General features: G+C 35.6%; 1 protein-coding gene across 2 annotated transcripts; it reads left to right on the top strand.

Moving 5' to 3' along the window:
• Nucleotides 1–4,874: 4,874 nt before the first annotated feature.
• On the top strand, nt 4,875–16,189 carry LOC127085124 (callose synthase 7). 2 transcript variants are annotated; one of them, XM_051025700.1, is made up of 41 exons: nt 4,875–5,654; nt 5,729–5,829; nt 6,014–6,126; nt 6,222–6,309; nt 6,411–6,521; nt 6,609–6,764; nt 6,872–6,955; nt 7,039–7,130; nt 7,261–7,384; nt 7,671–7,805; nt 7,895–7,971; nt 8,089–8,173; nt 8,286–8,426; nt 8,553–8,670; nt 8,784–9,115; nt 9,220–9,272; nt 9,356–9,416; nt 9,516–9,600; nt 9,692–9,741; nt 9,856–9,942; nt 10,027–10,313; nt 10,412–10,493; nt 10,702–10,865; nt 10,973–11,096; nt 11,183–11,277; nt 11,373–11,475; nt 11,730–11,881; nt 11,978–12,087; nt 12,176–12,361; nt 12,462–12,648; nt 12,740–12,845; nt 12,929–13,051; nt 13,142–13,257; nt 13,402–13,485; nt 13,613–13,725; nt 13,807–14,036; nt 14,152–14,949; nt 15,046–15,096; nt 15,249–15,434; nt 15,545–15,812; nt 15,913–16,189. In XM_051025700.1, exons 1-40 carry the CDS (start codon nt 5,444–5,446, stop codon nt 15,785–15,787), a joined length of 5,844 nt encoding a protein of 1,947 aa, XP_050881657.1. In that variant the 5' UTR covers nt 4,875–5,443; the 3' UTR covers nt 15,788–15,812; nt 15,913–16,189. The 2 variants fall into 2 exon arrangements, with proteins under 2 accessions (XP_050881657.1, XP_050881656.1); XM_051025699.1 differs by lacking the exons at nt 4,875–5,654; nt 5,729–5,829; nt 6,014–6,126; nt 6,222–6,309; nt 6,411–6,521 and having other exon boundaries at nt 6,591–6,764; nt 10,027–10,131; nt 10,219–10,313.
• Nucleotides 16,190–18,862: the final 2,673 nt, after the last annotated feature.

Below are 18,862 nucleotides of genomic sequence, written 5' to 3'. Positions count from 1 at the left end.
AGCACAATATGAATTAAAATTTCAAATAAATCTCAAATCAAATAAGAAATCGATGAGACTATTTTTCATTGACTTATCATGATCCATAGATGCTATGAGAATATTTTTGGATTTTTCAAAAGTCAGAAAGTATTTTAAAATGAATAAAAACTATTCAAAATCAAATAATCCAAGAAAAAATATCAAATGAAGTCACAAAAATAATTAAAAATCAAAATATGAAACTAGATTTTTCAAGAATTTTTTTGGAATTGGTCTCATATTTTTATGACTTCAAATGAATTTTTTATGAATTTTTGAAAATCAAATGAATTAACTGAAAATAAAAGAAAATAGAATAAATGGAAAAAACCACAGCCGCGTGATGCAACTCATTAATTGACGTGGCATCAGTCAATGGTCCAGATGCGAGGGAACACACTACATCCAAGTCAAACGCACCACATAAGGTATTAAATGAAGTAAACACAATGGAGGATCAAGATTAAAACGTGGTATCCAGATCCAATGACCAGGAGACAAGACACGTAGTGGTGGTGGTGGTGGAAACCACCGTCTTCTCCGGCGAGTCAACAGAATCCGGCCACCAGTTGCAGAGAAAAAAAAGTTTAATGAAAATGGAAAACAAGGACATGGAAATGAAGCTCGTGTGATGGAGATCATCACTGTATCCATGGATCTTCCTCACTCTTCCTATATTGAGATAAATGTGAAGGAGAAGATCATGGTGTTCAAACTGAAAGTTCATGGAATGGAAAATTGAAAGCATCACAAGCTTGCCTCAAGTGTGAGGACTTCAGAAAACCACACAAACACGAGAATGCTACATTGGAATGAGAGTTCTAGATCCAAAAAGTTTGAATGTATACCTCTGAATTGAAGCACCTCTGGCCACGAAACCTCCAAGTTCTTTGCTCCTCTTTGATCTATGGATGTAGTGGAAGTGAAAGACTAAGGAATTAGGCTTTGAAGATTAGCTAATGATAGTGAATTTCAAGCTCGGAAGTGAGAAAAATTTCTGAAAAATTCCTTTGGTATGGTTATGGTTTCAATGCTGCAGCAATTCAGATCTCCAAAAGGTTACCAAATGAATGAGAGGGAACCTCTATTTATAGCTAAAAGCATCAGGTCACACGCTTCTTTCATGTGCATGGCAAATTGAACTTGGATGTGCATGGGCCTGTACAGGCGTGTGAGAGGCCTAATGATGAATGAAAAAGCTTGCTGAGTTCATATGGAAAGGATTTGGACGTGTACTTTGGAGGGAACTAGCTTGCAAATCAAGTTTAATCATGAAATATCCAAAATGCTCATAAATGGAAAGGTCTTCGAAACTCACAAATGGTGAATCCAAAATAGTAATGTGAGTAATGGTTGGAAAGCCCTTGAAATAAGGAACAAAAGTCATGTTGGGAAAAAAATTCATTTGGCATTTGAAAATTGATGAAAACTAGCTGTGAAAATCCAAGTATATAACATATTCAAAATACTTTGAAAAATTTAACCAAAAGCAAGCTTAATCAAACCCCTCTGTTTGCTTGATGCAAGCCTCAAATGGAAAAACCTCCAACATCAAAGTTCTATATCTTTTCAAGATGATCAATTTAGACCCAAAGTTTGCATAATTTGGATTTTCAATGACAAAGTTATGGGCATTTGGAGTTGGATACTTTTTCAAATTCAATGAATTATGTCCAATATGACCTATAATGTTTTGTATTATCACATGTATTTATTGTAGGATTATGAAATTTTGTCCAACATAACATTTTAAGTGGACATCTCAAGATTTCCAATTAATTTTGTATCACCTCAAAATCATAAAAAATAAGGAAGTTAGGCCCTTGGTAAGTTGACCCAAAATTAGGGTTTCAGTCAAAATGACCTATAATGTTTTGAAATGAATGATAACCTTCCAAGTTTCAAATGGATTTTTGATGAACATGAAAGTTGTTCATATGGTTCTTAAGAACATATTTTCTCTTGGGGTCATATTCATTTGATAAACACATCAAAAGTTATATCTCAATGGACCTCAGCTTAGTCAGATGACTTGACTGATCAACTTTTCAAGGCCAAACTTCCAAACTGGATGAATGAATGATTGAGGATCCTCAAATGGGCTCATATATGCATAAAATGATAAATGAAATAACTTCCCTTGATTAAATTTGATCAGAGGTTGAGATTGCTTCATGGGCAAGGCATAATCAAAGCATAGTTGAATTAGGGTTTCCTTGGGAAACAATCTTCAAGCCCTTTGGGTTATCTTGATCAAATTAGAAAATTAAGGTACTTGGGAGACATATAGGATTATTAGGAGCTTTGTGGACCATTGTCATGCTTTTTCTCATCTTCATCTAGCCATTACATTGGGCTTAGGAGCCTCCTAGGAACATTGTGGCACATGATCACTTGAGCTTCAAAACAAAAAGAGTTAGTGACATATTTTTGTGCTTTTGGTTAGTAATTAAAATAAGAAAAGCGATAATATACAATACAAGCATGCTTGGTGATCTCAAGACACTCAAACAAGTCCCAACCCTAGGTTTAAGGAGCCAAACATGCTATGATCCTTGAGGCAATGCACTTGTGCAATAACATGATGCCATGAGGGATCTTAGGATCAAAATTAGGGTCTTACACCCAACGGTGCCCTTCGCCGTTGAGGATGCACACGATTCCCCTGAGGTGATTGTTATCTCCTAGGATTCATCTAAGGTGTTTGGTTTCTCCCTAGATTCACCTGGGGTGTTTGGAGTGAGGTCCCTAGAATAATAATGTTATCAATTAAATCTAGCATCTCTTTCTAGTTACATACGCTACCATAATCGAGTGAAGTGCCCATGTTGTCGTAGTTCGATCGTTTTAGTTGGGTTATGGGTGGGAGGGAATGGTTTTGGAAACAAATCAATGGTTGTTGTGGTGTTTGATATGCATGCTTGGTTGGGTGCTTTGGCGGTGTGATGTTTGGGTGCTTTAGTGATGTGATGTTTGGGTGTATATTTGTTAGGTGCTATGGTAGGATGTGGCGGTATCATATGCGTCATCAGTGCTATGATAAGATGTGGTGACGACATATGTTTGTTGGTGGTATGAGTCATGTTCTTGGTTTGTGTTTGAGTGTGTGGTATGAATTGGTCACGGGTTTGTGGTGTATGTGGTTTGTCAAATGCAAATGTGTTATGGTGGATCGATAATATTATGGTTGAGAAGTGGACCAGGGTATTTAACAATGGTTGATGATGGGGCCATATGACAATAAATCTTGTGGAATCAATGAACTTTGTCTTAAAAGGCATCAAAAACCTACCCATAACCGCATTGGGTAGAGCAACCTATTTTAGGTTACGGTCATTGTTCGCAACCAGGGGTTTACAGTGAAGTTCAATGTTAGGATCAGGGAAGTTGTTTAGTCAAAGTTGTATGAAATTTTTAAAGGTGGAAACTGTCAAAGCTAACACACATATGGTTGCAATCTTTGATCGTTGTCAAGGTTGGTTTAGTGTACAAGAGACAATAGACCATAATGAGGGGAGGCCAAGGGGATACTATCGGGTCGAACTAGATAATGGTTGGTGTGACTGCGAAAAATTTCAAGTCTTCCGTATGCCTTACTTCAATGTCATTGCGGCTTAATCAAATGTTTACCAGGACCCTTCCAAACTTCTATCCCTTGTTTACAATATAATAAACGTATTCAATGTGCACAACAATAGCTTCCCGATGGTAGCAAAGAAGGAATATTGGCATACATATCAAAGGGACATCATTTGGCACAACAAAAATATACGAAGGAAGAAAAAGAGTAATTCCAACAACACGCGTACTAGAACATAAATGGATACGACTGATAAAATAGTAAGATTATGTGGTACATGCCGTTAGCCTAGACACAATCGAAAAAATTGTCCCAACGTTGGAATGAGCTCCAAAACATAATTATTGTATGCATTCTCGATATGTAATTATTTTTTGTAACCATGAAATTTCATATTGAATACAACGGTTACAACAAAACAAAAAACAAGCACAATAGAAAACAATAACACGAAGAACAAATAAAATGACTCGACACTATAACATATCTAAGAGATTACAACCATCAAAACAATATCATTTGGTCCAAACATCATATCACATACCTCACTATCAGTTTTAACTGACTCCCCAAACCGGGTTGGTTCACTATTCTCATTCGCAGGGTTCAACACCGAAATAAGCCTATAAATTCTTCTATTTTTTCTCCACCCTCTTGAATTTCTTCGTGTAACCAACCGATAAAACTCATTTCCAGATGCTCGAAAGTCCAAGTGTTCTAAAGTTAGATCTTCATCGGAGGCTTGAGAATCGAAAAACAAACATGAGCATCTCTTTAATAATCATGTTAAAAATTTAGAAGAAAAAATGAAGAATGAAATGAGAAGATGTGTGGAAAGTGATCGAGAATGAAAATCTATTTATAAAAAAACTAGTAAACTATGGTTACTGGGGGAATGGTGCATGCTCTTAGGCTTACAATACTTACGCCAGAGTGAATGACGCATAGGTATTGTATGCATCGGAGGAAATGACACATGGATATTGTATGCGTCATAGAGCATTGACGCCCATGTGCAATTTTCAACGCATGCGTCAAGTCCAATGACGTCTCATCTTATTTGTGATTTTTTTTGTTTAAAACATAAATATTTTGGTTAATAATGAGAAAAACTGATTATTGAAGTATTTAATTTGAAAATGTGGTTATTTGAATTTTTTTTTATGAATTATTTAAAATTTGTGCAAACATGTCACTTCATTGCTCACAAAAAAATATGTGCTTCATTTTTTCTTGAAAAATCCTATTTGGGGAAACTTAGTAGAGAAAATGAAATCAACATGCAAAGATTGCATTGCTATATCTCATTCATCTTTTTCACTTTCCACGTGCTTTCCTCAAACTATTGTTCCTTAAACCAACAATGATTGATAGCAACTCCAACCTTCAAAGCACTACACATTCCTTTGCATGTAAGTATCATCACCAATTCGTTTAATCCCATTTTCAATTCCAAAGACCAAACTTTTTCTCAAAAAAGTTAATCCAAAAAAAGCATTGTGATGTGTGAGTGGTAGCCTTAATCCCTGTTTTCTTCCATTGTTTATCACCAAAAAGATAACAAAGCACTACTCTGTCTCTCTGTTCCTTTCTTTTTCTTTATTCAATTGTTTCTTTTTACCTTGCTATTAGAGCAATTCCAAAACCTCTCTCTCAATCAAAGTATCAATCTTTTTGGCTATTTCTTCAACCCCATTTCAAAAAGATGACAACTTTAGTTTCCTTAACTCTTCACTCAAACCCCAAATGCTGTTTTGCTTTCTGGGTCAAGAACAATATTGCAATAAAGGAAGAAAAATTTAAACTTGCATTGGTTTTGGTGTTTCTGGTGGTGGCAGAAACATGGCTAGCACCAGTGGAACAAAGGGTCCTTTTGAGATCTCTAGACAACCTTCTAAGAGGATGATAAGGGCACCAACAAGGACTGTTGAGTTGCCTAATGAAGAGAATATTATGGATAGTGAGATTGTTCCTTCTTCACTTGCTGTTCTTGTGCCTATTCTTAGAGCTGCCATTGATATTGAAGTGGAGAATCCTAGAGTTGCCTATCTTTGTGAGTTATTTTTTCAATGGTTTTTGCACTTATATTTGCACAACTATACTAATATGTTTTCTTTGCTTAATTAGGTCGCTTTCATGCATTTGAGAAGGCTCATACAATGGATCCAACATCAAGTGGCCGTGGCGTACGACAATTCAAGACTTATCTCTTGCACAAGCTCGAAAGGGTATGCAGGTTAATTTTAATTTCTCGCAATTCTTTGATATTTTGAAGGTGGTTTGGTTTATGTGTTAAATGTAAGTTCCAGCTTGATGTTACAATCGTGAGAGAATGGGGACCTAATTGCTAAAAGCGAAAAAGGCACTAATTGACGATATATTGAACATTACAATTAAAATTCATGGTTGCAGGAAGGGGAGATAACGGAGAAACATACTAAAAGAACTGATGCCAGAGAGCTACAAAGTTACTACCAAACTTTCTATGAGACTAGAATCCGGGATGGTGAATTTACTAAAAAACCGTAAGGCTTGCTTTTTGTTAAACATGCTCTTTGGAGGTTGCATGAATTATGTGATTTTACAATGTCTTATTATTCTTCTGATGTTTCTCTTAAAGGGAGGAGATGGTTAGGAATGTTCAGATTGCCACTGTGTTGTATGAAGTACTGAAGACTTTGCTAACTCCACAAACTATTGAGGAGAAGGTTTGCTTTTCTTGATTATGTTACTATCACTTAAATTTGTGCAATAGTGCGTTTTTCGTTTTGTGGTAAGAGTCGGGCCTTATAACCTTGATTTTCGCCAGACAAAAAGATATGCTGCAGATGTTGAGAATAAGAAGGGACAGTATGAGCATTATAACATCCTTCCGTTATATGCTGTTGGTGCTAAACCGGTGATCATGGAACTTCCCGAGGTTTGTGTGTTGGAATGCATTAAGTTTTGCTTCTGCTAAAATTTAACTTTATAATCTAATTGGCTTTGGTATTCTTTGAAATTATAGATCAAAGCCGCAATTGCTGCTTTAAGTAAGGTGGATAATCTTCCATTGCCTTTGATTCATTCAAGACCTGATAATGATGATTCTACAATGCCCATGGAGAGGGTTAAAAATGTGAATGATATACTTGATTGGATTGCCTCGATTTTTGGGTTTCAGGTATATAGATAAAAGTTATGATGAATATAGTTATATGTTATCGTCATGTTATGGTCATTACCAGTGAATAATCTAATTTTAATGTTCATGTGTTTTTTAATACAAAGAAAGGAAATGTGGCAAATCAAAGGGAGCACCTTATATTATTACTTGCCAACATGGATATAAGGAATAGGTCTGCTTCTTATGAGGTAAATTATAATTTCTCGAAAAAGCTTCTGTTTTATTTATTTATACTCATGATAATTGAGAACTGAAAAGAAGTTTGTTGCAGATCCGTGAAGAAACTGTAGAGAAGTTGATGGCTACAACTTTCAAAAATTATGAATCATGGTGTCATTATGTGCGTTGTAAATCAAATATTAGGTACTCCAATGCTTTTGTGTGACATGATAAAAGCGAAAGTGTGTATCATAAATTGCACTTTGTATAATGTTTATACTATAACTAGAACTCTTTGATTCATTTTGGTACTCGGCAATTTTTTTAACACTAGGTATGGAGTTGGTCATGACAAACAACAATTAGACCTGATTTACATTGCACTTTATCTTCTAATATGGGGAGAAGCTTCAAATATTCGCTTTATGCCTGAATGCCTTTGCTATATTTTCCATCACGTAAGTTTTCCATAACCACTTTTCGAACAATATTAATGTCATACTATTCATTCTTCTGATGTTCCTACGAGTCTATCATTGCAAGCACATGTTCTATTCAGGACCACGCTTCTATCCAAATAGTTAATTTCAAGATCTTTCTTAATAGCTTCTCTTAGCAGTGACCGAGTAGTTACAAATCTTTTAATTTCAACGTAACAAAAATGTTTAAAAGAAACCAATATGAAGGTGAGATGCATATTAGATACATGTTGATAACTCATTTTCTTTTCCTCTCCTCCCATAGATGTGCAATGATGTCTACGGGATTTTATATAGCAACGCCATTCAAGTGAGTGGAGATGCATATCAAATAGTAACGCGTGATGATGAACATTTTCTGAGGGAAGTTATAACACCTTTATACGATGTTTTAATGAAGGTAAGTATTTTACTTATATAATTCAATAATTTTTGTTCCTGTTTTTTAAAATGTGTTCCTTAAACTCTTTTCCGTGTTCGGTGACAAAGGAAGCAAAGAGAAGTAACAAAGGCAAAGCAAGTCATGCCAATTGGAGAAACTATGATGATCTTAACGAATACTTTTGGTAAATCGTTCACTAACATTTTACTTATATCACAATAAGGAGAACACTCAAAACAATGCTAGAAACCGATATTTATGTACGTTGGATAACAAGAAGCTCAATTCTGTCCTTTTCCAGGTCTGACAAATGTTTTAAGCTAAATTGGCCAATGAATCTCAACTCGGATTTTTTTAGGCATAATGAGACACAAACAGCAAATCAGGTCTACATCTATTTTTCTCTTTCTCTTTTGAATAAGTTTCTATAAATTTGTTTCAATTGGCACCTATATTATTTGTTCAAGACCTTTATTGAAGTACACATTCAAATGGCAGGGTCGGGGCCGGGGCCGGGGCCAAGCCAGCACTGGAGCTGGGAAGAAGAAGCCTAAAACAAATTTTGTTGAAGTTCGTACATATTTGCATCTTTATAGGAGTTTCGATCGAATGTGGATTTTCTTTATATTGGCTTTACAGGTAACCTTATTTCTCTAACACGCGGTATGTTTTTTAATGTTGGCTTTACCTGAATGCATATGGTTAAGCCTTGGAATTTCACGGTGCAAATTTTGTTCATATATGACAGTAATTTTTTTTCCACAGGCAATGATTATAATTGCTTGGAGTAACTTGGGACTTATTGGAGTGCTTACCGATGATGATGTCTTCAGAAATGTTTCTAGTATATTTATTTCATACGCTATTCTCAATTTTCTTCAAGGTACTTAATTCCGACATATCTATGCTTTTTTGTTGTATGTACTTTTAGCAAAAGAAAGTTTAAAATATTTATTTCATAATTTTTCACTTTTTTCTCGTATTGTTTATTTTCAGTAACTATCGATATTATTCTCGTCTGGAATGCATTGAGGAACATGAAGTTCACTCAGTTGCTTCGGTATTTCCTGAAGTTTGTGGTAGCAGCGGTTTGGGTTGTTGTTTTGCCAGTGAGTTTTAGTAGTTCTCTTCAGAATCCGAGCGGTCTTATAGAATTTGTCACCCACTGGGCTGGGGACTGGGGGCCCGGGTCACTTTATTACTATGTCGTTGCAATATATATGATACCAAACATAGTGGCTGCAATACTATTTTTCCTTCCACCCATGCGGAGAACATTGGAGCGCTCAAATATGCGAATCATTACCCTTTTAATGTGGTGGGCTCAGGTCAGAAACACAATCATCGGTGATTTTAGCCTATTTTACGTTTATCCAGATGCTTCGTTCGTAATATATTTTAGGCCTTTTTCTAACTTTGACTTTTACTCCAGCCAAAGTTGTATGTTGGTCGGGGCATGCACGAGAGCATGTTTTCACTGATTAAGTAAGTGATAAATTCTTTGCAAATTCCTTTTATTACCAATTATATATATTATTTCCGCTATATAGTGAATTTTGTTTTCGCAGGTACACGCTCTTCTGGATCATGCTTCTAATTAGCAAGCTAGCATTCAGTTACTATGTCGAGGTATCATCTCTATAAATTGTATGAAACTCGCCAAATATTTTTTAAAATTGAAATTCATTACATTTTTTTCGCTGATCTACGAAACTAATCTTTCAATAGATATCACCTCTTGTTGAACCAACAAAATTGATCATGGCAATGCATATAGATAACTACCAGTGGCATGAAGTCTTTCCAGAGAACGGTAACATTTTAAGACCCTTTTTCGCCATCTCTACATATTCTGTTACGGACTTCTAGCTATAACTTCAACTCACATTCTGTAAATGTTACAGATATTCACAATTTAAGTGTTGTAATTTCAATATGGGCTCCAATTATCCTGGTGAGTAACATGGAACAAGAGTTTGGATTGACAAAATTTATCTTATTCCATTGCTTTCGCTTACACGTTTTTGTGCCTTAATTCATTCTATTCTTAAATGATTCTTCAATGTAGGTTTATTTTATGGATACTCAAATATGGTATGCCATTTATGCCACTTTGTTTGGTGGGATTATTGGAGCCTTCAGCCATTTGGGGGAGGTACGTATACATAGACGTAGCTAATCAATTGCTGTTAACCTTTAATGTTAATTATAATCTTGTTAAACATTTTGCTTCTCTTAGATAAGAACACTTGGAATGCTCCGCTCCAGATTTCAGTCTGTACCACTAGCTTTCAGTGAAAGCTTTTGGACGGGAAGAAACAGAAAGAATATACAAGAGGAATCGGTACTGCATTTCATGTTTCAAAATGCTGTTCTTCTTATCCTTGATGAAATAATACTAGGAATCTTATTGGTGGAGTTTCTTTCGCAGGATGATGCATATGAACGAGATAATATTGCATATTTCTCTCAGGTTTGGAATGAGTTTATAAATTCTATGAGAGAAGAAGACCTCATCGGTAACAGGTTCAATTCTAACTGCTTCTTCTTCCCTAACATATCTTGCTTCATATTTCCGAAATTTTCAAGCATATAATTATATATCTTGAATACTAATTTTTCAGGGATAGAGATTTGCTTCTTGTTCCATACAGTTCAGTTGATGTTTCGGTCATCCAGTGGCCTCCATTCTTGCTTGCTAGCAAGGTATGTCATTTGAGTTACTCTGTGAGGCCAATAGTTTACACCATGTCACCGCCATACTTCACAAATTGGTCATGGCGGTTGTCGAAAAATCAGACACCACAAGCCACCATGGTGCCTCCATGGCCGATATTTGACAACACTGGTTTATATTAATTGAACTGCAGCGTCTTTTTATCTTTCTTTCTAAATCTCTTTCAATATGTGATAGATTCCTATAGCTGTCGACATGGCGAAAGATTATAAGAAGGACGATGATGCAGAATTGTTTAGAAAGATTAAGAGTGACGGTTATATGTACTCAGCAGTTGTCGAATGCTACGAGACTCTCAAGGAAATCATACTGAGCCTTCTACTAGATGCAGAAGATAGACAGTAAGAATATAAAGAAAAAAAGAAGCTTTATAGCCTATGTTCACCCATTTGATTTTCTTCGTATTAGAATCGTAATGATTTTTGGGTTTCTTTCATGAATGAAATAGGGTTATACAGCTCATATGCTACAAAGTAGAAGAATGCATAGAACATGAAAATTTTGTCAAAGAATTCAACATGAGTGGCTTGCCTTCACTAAGTGAGAAGTTGGAGAAATTCTTAACTCTATTGGTAACTTTTTTTTCTCCCTTTTTTATTACTATAATTCAATTCTTCTTGATGGACTTATTGAGGTCTTACAATTTTTCCGTTGGCAGCGAGCTGAAGACAGCAAGTCTGAGTCTCAGATAGTCAACGTGCTGCAGGATATTGTAGAAATTATCATTCAGGATGTTATGGTCGATGGCCACGCGTATGTTTGAAATTTTAAGTTCGATATTGTTGTATGAATTTTTTTACTCACTACTCTCCATGGACTCAATGATATTTTCTCGGTTCTTTCTTCAGAATTCTGCATGCACCTCAGCATCATAATGTTCAGAGTGGACAGCAGCAGAGGTTTGTTAACATTGACACTTCATTTACTCTGAAGAGATCCGTGATGGAGAAGGTAGTCTTGAAATCCACACCCCTTACATTATTCTTTAAGAAAAGGCGACATGCACCGTGTGATGTGATGTCCGATGAGGATCAAGCATGTTGCAGTTATTTTTAAAACACGGTTTCAAAGTAGGGTCATACGGCAATATGACGAATTCTCATTGGATGTTGTTGTAAAATTAATTTACACCGACAGTGGATTACCATTAAACTATTGTTGTTTTCAAATAAGCTGTTACTTACTAGTCTTTTTCGTTTCTGTAGGTTATTAGACTTCACTTGCTTTTAACCGTCAAAGAATCCGCGATAAATGTGCCCCAAAATATTGAAGCCCGCCGCCGTATTACATTCTTTGCGAACTCCTTGTTTATGAATATGCCTAAGGCTCCTAAAGTTCGGGATATGTTGTCTTTCAGGTTAGTCGTTATAAATATTATAACATAATTAAAATATTCTAACAGTTTTACACCTCTTATTTCCATGATGTCTAATCTCTTTGACTTCTGCTTCAGTGTTCTAACACCGTATTACAAAGAGAATGTTCAATATTCCAATGATGAACTCAAAAAGGAAAATGAAGATGGAATTTCAATTTTATTCTACCTGACAAAGATATATCCCGGTGAGTATTTCTTTTATATGCTTAGCTATAATTTCTTCCCCTTTAACCATTTGCACTCGTGTTATTTTCTTACATTAACGCAATGCAGATGAATGGGCCAATTTTGATGAGCGCATGAAAAGTGAAAATGTTGACGAAGAAGAAGATAGGGAGGAATATGTTCGTCAGTGGGCATCTTACAGAGGGCAGACACTTTCTCGAACTGTGAGAGGAATGATGTACTATTGGCAAGCCTTACTCCTCCAGTACCTCATAGAAAATTCAGGAGATTATGGTGAGTTCTCTATTTCACATGCTGTTTTTCAAATTCAAATCACTGAGACTTGACGGAAACGGTTCATTTATGAATGTACTATATACCTTGTCTAATGCAGGTATTTCTGAAGGCTACCGGACCGTGGAAATCAACGACAGAGATAAGAGGCTTCTTGAACAAGCAAAAGCTCTGGCTGATTTAAAGTTCACCTATGTCGTTTCTTGTCAACTGTACGGTTCGCAAAAAAAGTCTAAAAATACTTTTGACAGAAGCTGTTACAATAATATTCTCAATCTGATGGTAACGTAAGTCAATACAACTGTTTCGGTGAACTGTTTAAAGTCCTTGTAAACTAAGAACGGTATTGATGATGGAAAAATTAAACATTCCATGCAGACATTCAGCCCTTCGCGTTGCGTATATTGATGAAACGGAAGACACAAAAGGGGGAAAGAAAGTCTATTACTCTGTGCTTGTCAAGGGAGGGGATAAATATGATGAGGTATAAACGAATTAGATTGGATCATTAACGAATTAGGTTGGATACTAGCACTTTGTCGTAATGCTTCTGTTTTATATTGATAGGAAATATATCGCATAAAGCTTCCTGGTCCTCCAACCGAAATTGGGGAAGGGAAACCTGAAAACCAAAACCATGCCATCATATTTACTCGTGGAGAAGCTTTACAAACTATAGACATGAACCAGGTAACTTTTCCTCAGACTTTAACTTTTAAAAAAGTATTTATGATTAAGTAGTACTTTCTGTATAACTTGATGCTCGTATTTTTTTTAAAGGATAATTACTATGAAGAAGCTTTCAAAATGAGAAATGTATTGGAAGAATTTCACGCGCATAAAGGGCAACGGAAACCAACTATATTGGGTCTAAGAGAGCATATATTTACTGGAAGGTTTGCGTTGTTACAGTATTTAGTCAAGTATTTAATTTTATATGAATTAATTTTTTCACGACCGAGTAAACATATATTTATTATCTAATATGAAATGATAACATATATATATAAATTTTTTTTTTTTTTTTTGTTATTTGGCAGTGTTTCATCACTTGCTTGGTTTATGTCGAACCAGGAGACCAGCTTTGTGACCATTGGCCAACGAGTTTTGGCAAATCCTTTAAAGTTAGTTCCAATTCGGCTTTTTCTACTTATCTCGTTCTTTCGATTACGTTATTACTTATACGTATTACCTTGCATAGTAAACTTTTTTATTACATATGTTAAGTAATCCACGTTTGTGAATTTGCAGGGTTCGATTTCATTATGGCCATCCCGATATATTCGACAGAATCTTCCACATAACAAGAGGTGGCATAAGCAAAGCATCAAAAACTATCAACTTAAGCGAGGATATATTTGCAGGTACGTCGAGGTTGCACAGAATCTGTCCATCTGATGAACGGGATTTTTTAAACTAATTTTGCTTTTAACGTCTATCGATAGGGTACAATTCAACTCTTCGACAAGGATATATTACGCATCATGAATACATACAAGTTGGTAAGGGGCGAGATGTTGGTTTGAATCAGATTTCACTCTTTGAGGCTAAGGTTGCAAATGGAAATGGAGAACAAACACTTTGCCGTGACGTTTATCGTCTCGGCCGAAGATTTGATTTCTTCAGAATGCTGTCGTTCTACTTCACAACAGTTGGGTTCTACTTCAGCAGCATGGTAATTGATCGAATCACCTTTTGGGGATCATATCATGATAGTTGATTGTTAGTATTCATATTATGTTCCTAGAATTCACTTTGCTGAATTTGAGTACTATGCGTGTATTTTTCAGATAACTGTGCTTACAGTGTACGTTTTCTTATACGGGCGTGTATATATGGTATTGAGTGGAGTTGAGAGAGAAATTATTCAAAGTCCGGATATACATCAGAGCAAAGCCCTCGAACAAGCCTTGGCGTCTCAGTCTGTTGTTCAGTTGGGTTTGCTTCTGGTGCTTCCCATGGTTATGGAAATCGGTTTGGAGAAGGGATTTCGAACGGCCTTGGGTGATTTCATCATCATGCAACTTCAGTTAGCCTCTGTGTTCTTTACTTTCCAGCTTGGAACGAAAGCTCATTATTACGGGCGAACGCTCTTGCATGGAGGCTCTAAATATAGGCCAACAGGTCGCGGATTTGTTGTCTTCCATGCAAAGTTTGCTGATAATTACAGGATGTACTCACGAAGTCATTTTGTGAAGGGCCTCGAAATACTTATACTGTTGGTCATTTACGAGATCTATGGAGAGTCGTACCGTAGCTCAACTCTTTATTTCTTCATTACAATGTCAATGTGGTTCTTGGCCATTTCTTGGTTATTTGCTCCGTTCTTGTTCAATCCTTCTGGTTTTGATTGGCAAAAAACGGTGGACGATTGGACGGATTGGAAGCGATGGATGGGAAACCGTGGTGGTATTGGTATTCCGTCGGATAAAAGCTGGGAATCTTGGTGGGATGAAGAGAATGAACACCTGAAATTCTCAAATGCCAGGGGGAAAATACTCGAGATTCTTCTCGCATGTCGATTCTTTATCTACCAATATGGAATCGTCTACCAACTGAATATTGCGCGTCGTAGCAAAAATATTCTGGTAGAGCAACTCATTTTTTTGTTGTTTTACTATCCTATTATTTGTTGCAAGCTTTCAGCACCGTCTTACTACCTTCGTTATTTGTTTTCATTACAGGTATTTGCACTTTCTTGGGGAGTTTTGGTTATAGTCCTTATCGTCTTAAAGGTACATAAATGCTACCTTAAGTTTTTGATAAAGCAAGACAAGCTTTAGTTCTGACTATGGTAGCTGATGTAATGTTAAAACTATTTCACATTTCTGTGATATAAATAAATCTCATTTTTCATGTTTTGCATGAACTTTCATATGGCCATCAGATGGTTTCCATGGGTAGACGAAGATTTGGCACGGACTTTCAGCTCATGTTTCGCATTCTCAAGGCACTTCTGTTTCTCGGCTTCTTGTCAGTAATGACGGTGTTATTCGTTGTGTGTGCGCTTACCGTATCAGATTTGTTCGCTTCCATTCTCGCCTTCATGCCCTCCGGATGGGCCATTATTCTGGTAAGTCGAAACTTCTGCGTCTTAGTGAGCTAACAAACAACAACCTTTGATAGTTTTGCCAACATTTTCGATATTATATCTGAATACTTTCTTTCTATTTTGCGATCAAGATTGCGCAAACATGCAGAGGACTCTTGAAGTGGGCGAAACTATGGGCTTCAGTGAAAGAGCTTTCGAGAGCATATGAATATGTAATGGGACTAATAATCTTCATGCCAACAGCAGTTTTGTCATGGTTCCCATTTGTGTCTGAGTTCCAAACTCGGTTGCTATTCAATCAAGCATTTAGTCGAGGACTTCAGATTTCGATGATTCTTGCAGGAAAGAAAGACACTTACAACAAAACCGAATGACATGTTTAAATGTACATATTTTCAGGTATTCAAATATATACGATACGATATTCATTAACCATAGTTTTGTGTTCGTATTTAAACTGCATTAATAGTCGAAATAATGCCGATCTTTTCAAATGTAGGCAGGAACTTGAAGTTTTCAGTTTGAAGAGAAATGGATCTACCAGTTATCAGAATTTTTTGGAAGTTCCGATTATTTTCTTGTCCTTTTTATCTAAATTTTAGTGACTTAGAACAGGAATGGCAAATGAAAATCCAAAATCTTGGTAATGGATAAAACAGCATATTGTATATGTATCATATAGGTTGATGTTTATTTATTTCTGTATGTAAAATAGAAAAGGATTCAGACAAATCATTATACCTCAATTTAATTCCAGAAATTCTTTTGGTGTAACACTTTAAATCTTAAAATAATATATGTATGTAATATCTATAAGTAGGTATGTCATTCAAGACTATTAAAATTGTGTATTTTAAAAAAATTATTGAGACAGAATATCATATCATCATCAATCTTCACTTAATAATAAATTAGTTTAAAGAAAATAATTAAATCAAATTGTTGAAAAATAATTTATTCCTGTTTTTCGTTTTTTTTAATTCTCCGTAAAGGAGAAAATTAAGTGTATTAATTGTATTCTTACTATATAAATTAGTCTTTGGCTGAAGAATAAAACATATTAGCATTTTACTTATTGGTATCAAAAGCATTAGATTAAGGTTTATACTCTAAAGCTTTTCACAACTAGTGGTGTTCAAGGCTCAAATAAATGTTTAGCCTCCTATGACGAATAACCTTCATCGGATTCAACCATGGTACCATGGTGAACAGCTGCAATCGGAGTCGGGCGTCGGCCATAGAAACGGCGGTGGTCGCGAAGATGTCATACAAGATGAAACATCGGTGTTCACAAATATTGACAGTAATGATGACAATGACCAAGAGGATTTCTCATACTCCCTCATGTTCAATATTCCTAAAATGAATGAGAATAACTATAATGAATGATCTCAAACCGTTCGTTTGGCATGATAGCAAATGGAAGCTTGATTTCTTAACAGGAGCAGTAGATGAACCAACAACAGGCGACCCTCGTTACAAACATGGCTGGTAAGCTCTATGGAAAATGAAATATGTAAGCCTTATAAAGTTTTACCTTCTGCAAAGGATGTGTGAGAAGTTGTTAAAGAAACATACTTCTGATATTCAAAACTCCTCCCAAATTTTTGGATTAAAATCAAAGTTATGGCATGCGAAACAAGGTGACAGGAGTGTAACTGCTTATTACAATGAGTTGTTGACTCTATGACAATGGCTGGATCTCAGTTATAATGACAATTGGAGGTGTAGATAAGACAATGTTATGTTTCTTAACAGGGCCGACCCAATCATATCGGAGGTCCCGTTCTAATTTCAAAAATGGGCTCAAATTTTTAAAAAAATACAATTATAATAATTAGAAAAAATATATAGAAATACAATTATGTATTAATTAAAAATAAATTTAATTATAATTATTTTGAGTTTTGATCGATCTTAATTTTTGTATGGATTGAGTTTTTATCATAACATTTCTTTCAAATTATTGAGATTTTTTAATAACATTTTATTAATATTTATTAAAAAAATTGAAAATTTCAAAATTTGGGGCCTTCTAAAATATGAGGCCCCGTGCTGCTGCACATGCACAGGGTCGAACCTGTTTCTTAAGAGGCTAGAAAATGATCGTGTATTCATGTTTCTCGATGGGCTCAATAAAGACCTTGATGAGGTAAGAGGTATAGTTTTAGGAAAAATACAATTGCCAACTCTTTGTGAAACTTTTGTAGAAATAAGAAGGAAGGAGACACGACAAGGATTTATGATGGACAAGACACCGCGAAGCTCTAAATTTGAAGGCTCCACTTTGGCTACTAGGAACCTTGACGAGGGAACAAGGTCAAACAAAGTTCCTTTGTGTGATCACTGCAAGCGTGAATGGCATACGCGTGAGACTTGTTGAAAGCTCAAAGGCAAACCTCCTAATTGGAAGAAGAAGTGTGGTCGTGCATTTTAGGCTAGTAACTCTGATCAAGGGAAACAATCCCCTCTGGCTCGACTTCCATTCACTACGGAACAACTAGACATGGTTTTTTAAATAATTTATTTTTGCCTGTACCACAAAATTCCGAGACTTTTACATCTGCACTAACAGAACATGACCATGATTCTTTATTTGATCCTACTCCTATTATGAGTAAGGAACATGGTGAATCTGAGCCTACATTTTCTCTTGTAAAAAACAATGAGAATCCTGAAAATGATGATAATGATGATCTAATTCAAATGCCACAAAATAATTAGTCACTTCAAGAAAACATATTTGAATTAGGAAACATGACTTGGAAAGGGAAGGTTTTTGTGAAAAAAAACCATAAAGGAAGGGACAAGTCCACATCTCAACACTTCCACAAATCTAAATCGGGGAATGATCAACCTCCTAACAAAAGGAAATGTAAGTTTATCTATGTTTTTTAGAGTTGTATTTTGTATCCTGACATAGATGATCACGTTGCCATCAGAAAACCCGCTAGATCTTGCACTAAATACCCCATGTCCAATTTTATATCATATTCAAATTTGTCTTCATCTATGTCTGCATTCACCTCAAAATTGTCTAGTGTAGAAATTCTAAAAAAGTGTACAGGTTGCTCTAGAAATTCCAAAGTGAAGAGGGAAGTTGTACTTGAGGAGATGAAAGCTTTTGAAAAGAACAAAACTTGGAGTGTTACATCACTACCAGATGGCAAGAAGACAATTGGATGCAAATGGATGTTTACTGTGAAGTATAATTCAGATGAGTTAATTGAAAGGTACAAGGCTTGTAACACCCTTCTAAAATACCCCAAATATTTAATTAAAATAGCAATATATACATCAGAGTAATTATGCAATTAAGGGTGTCACACAATTATTTCACACCATTCACCATAATAACGGTCATGCTCTTTTATTAATTCAAAACATTAAGCATTTGCACAATACGCAGCGGATAGAAATCAAATCAATCATGCAAAACATGTAACACA

Source organism: Lathyrus oleraceus, chromosome 5, assembly GCF_024323335.1.
Source record: "Lathyrus oleraceus cultivar Zhongwan6 chromosome 5, CAAS_Psat_ZW6_1.0, whole genome shotgun sequence".
In the NCBI taxonomy this organism is placed as follows: domain Eukaryota; kingdom Viridiplantae; phylum Streptophyta; class Magnoliopsida; order Fabales; family Fabaceae; genus Lathyrus; species Lathyrus oleraceus.
Note: the sequence above shows the minus strand (reverse complement) of the source record. Positions and strands in the feature narration are given on the sequence as shown.

Coding starts and splice junctions, on each gene's coding strand:
- LOC127085124 (XM_051025700.1), top strand. CDS start 5,444: ATGGCTAGCACCAGTGGAACAAAGGGTCCTTTTGAGATCTCTAGACAA. Junction 12,846..12,928: donor GAGGGGATAAATATGATGAG/GTATAAACGAAT, acceptor TTATATTGATAG/GAAATATATCGCATAAAGCT. Junction 13,258..13,401: donor GAGCATATATTTACTGGAAG/GTTTGCGTTGTT, acceptor GTTATTTGGCAG/TGTTTCATCACTTGCTTGGT.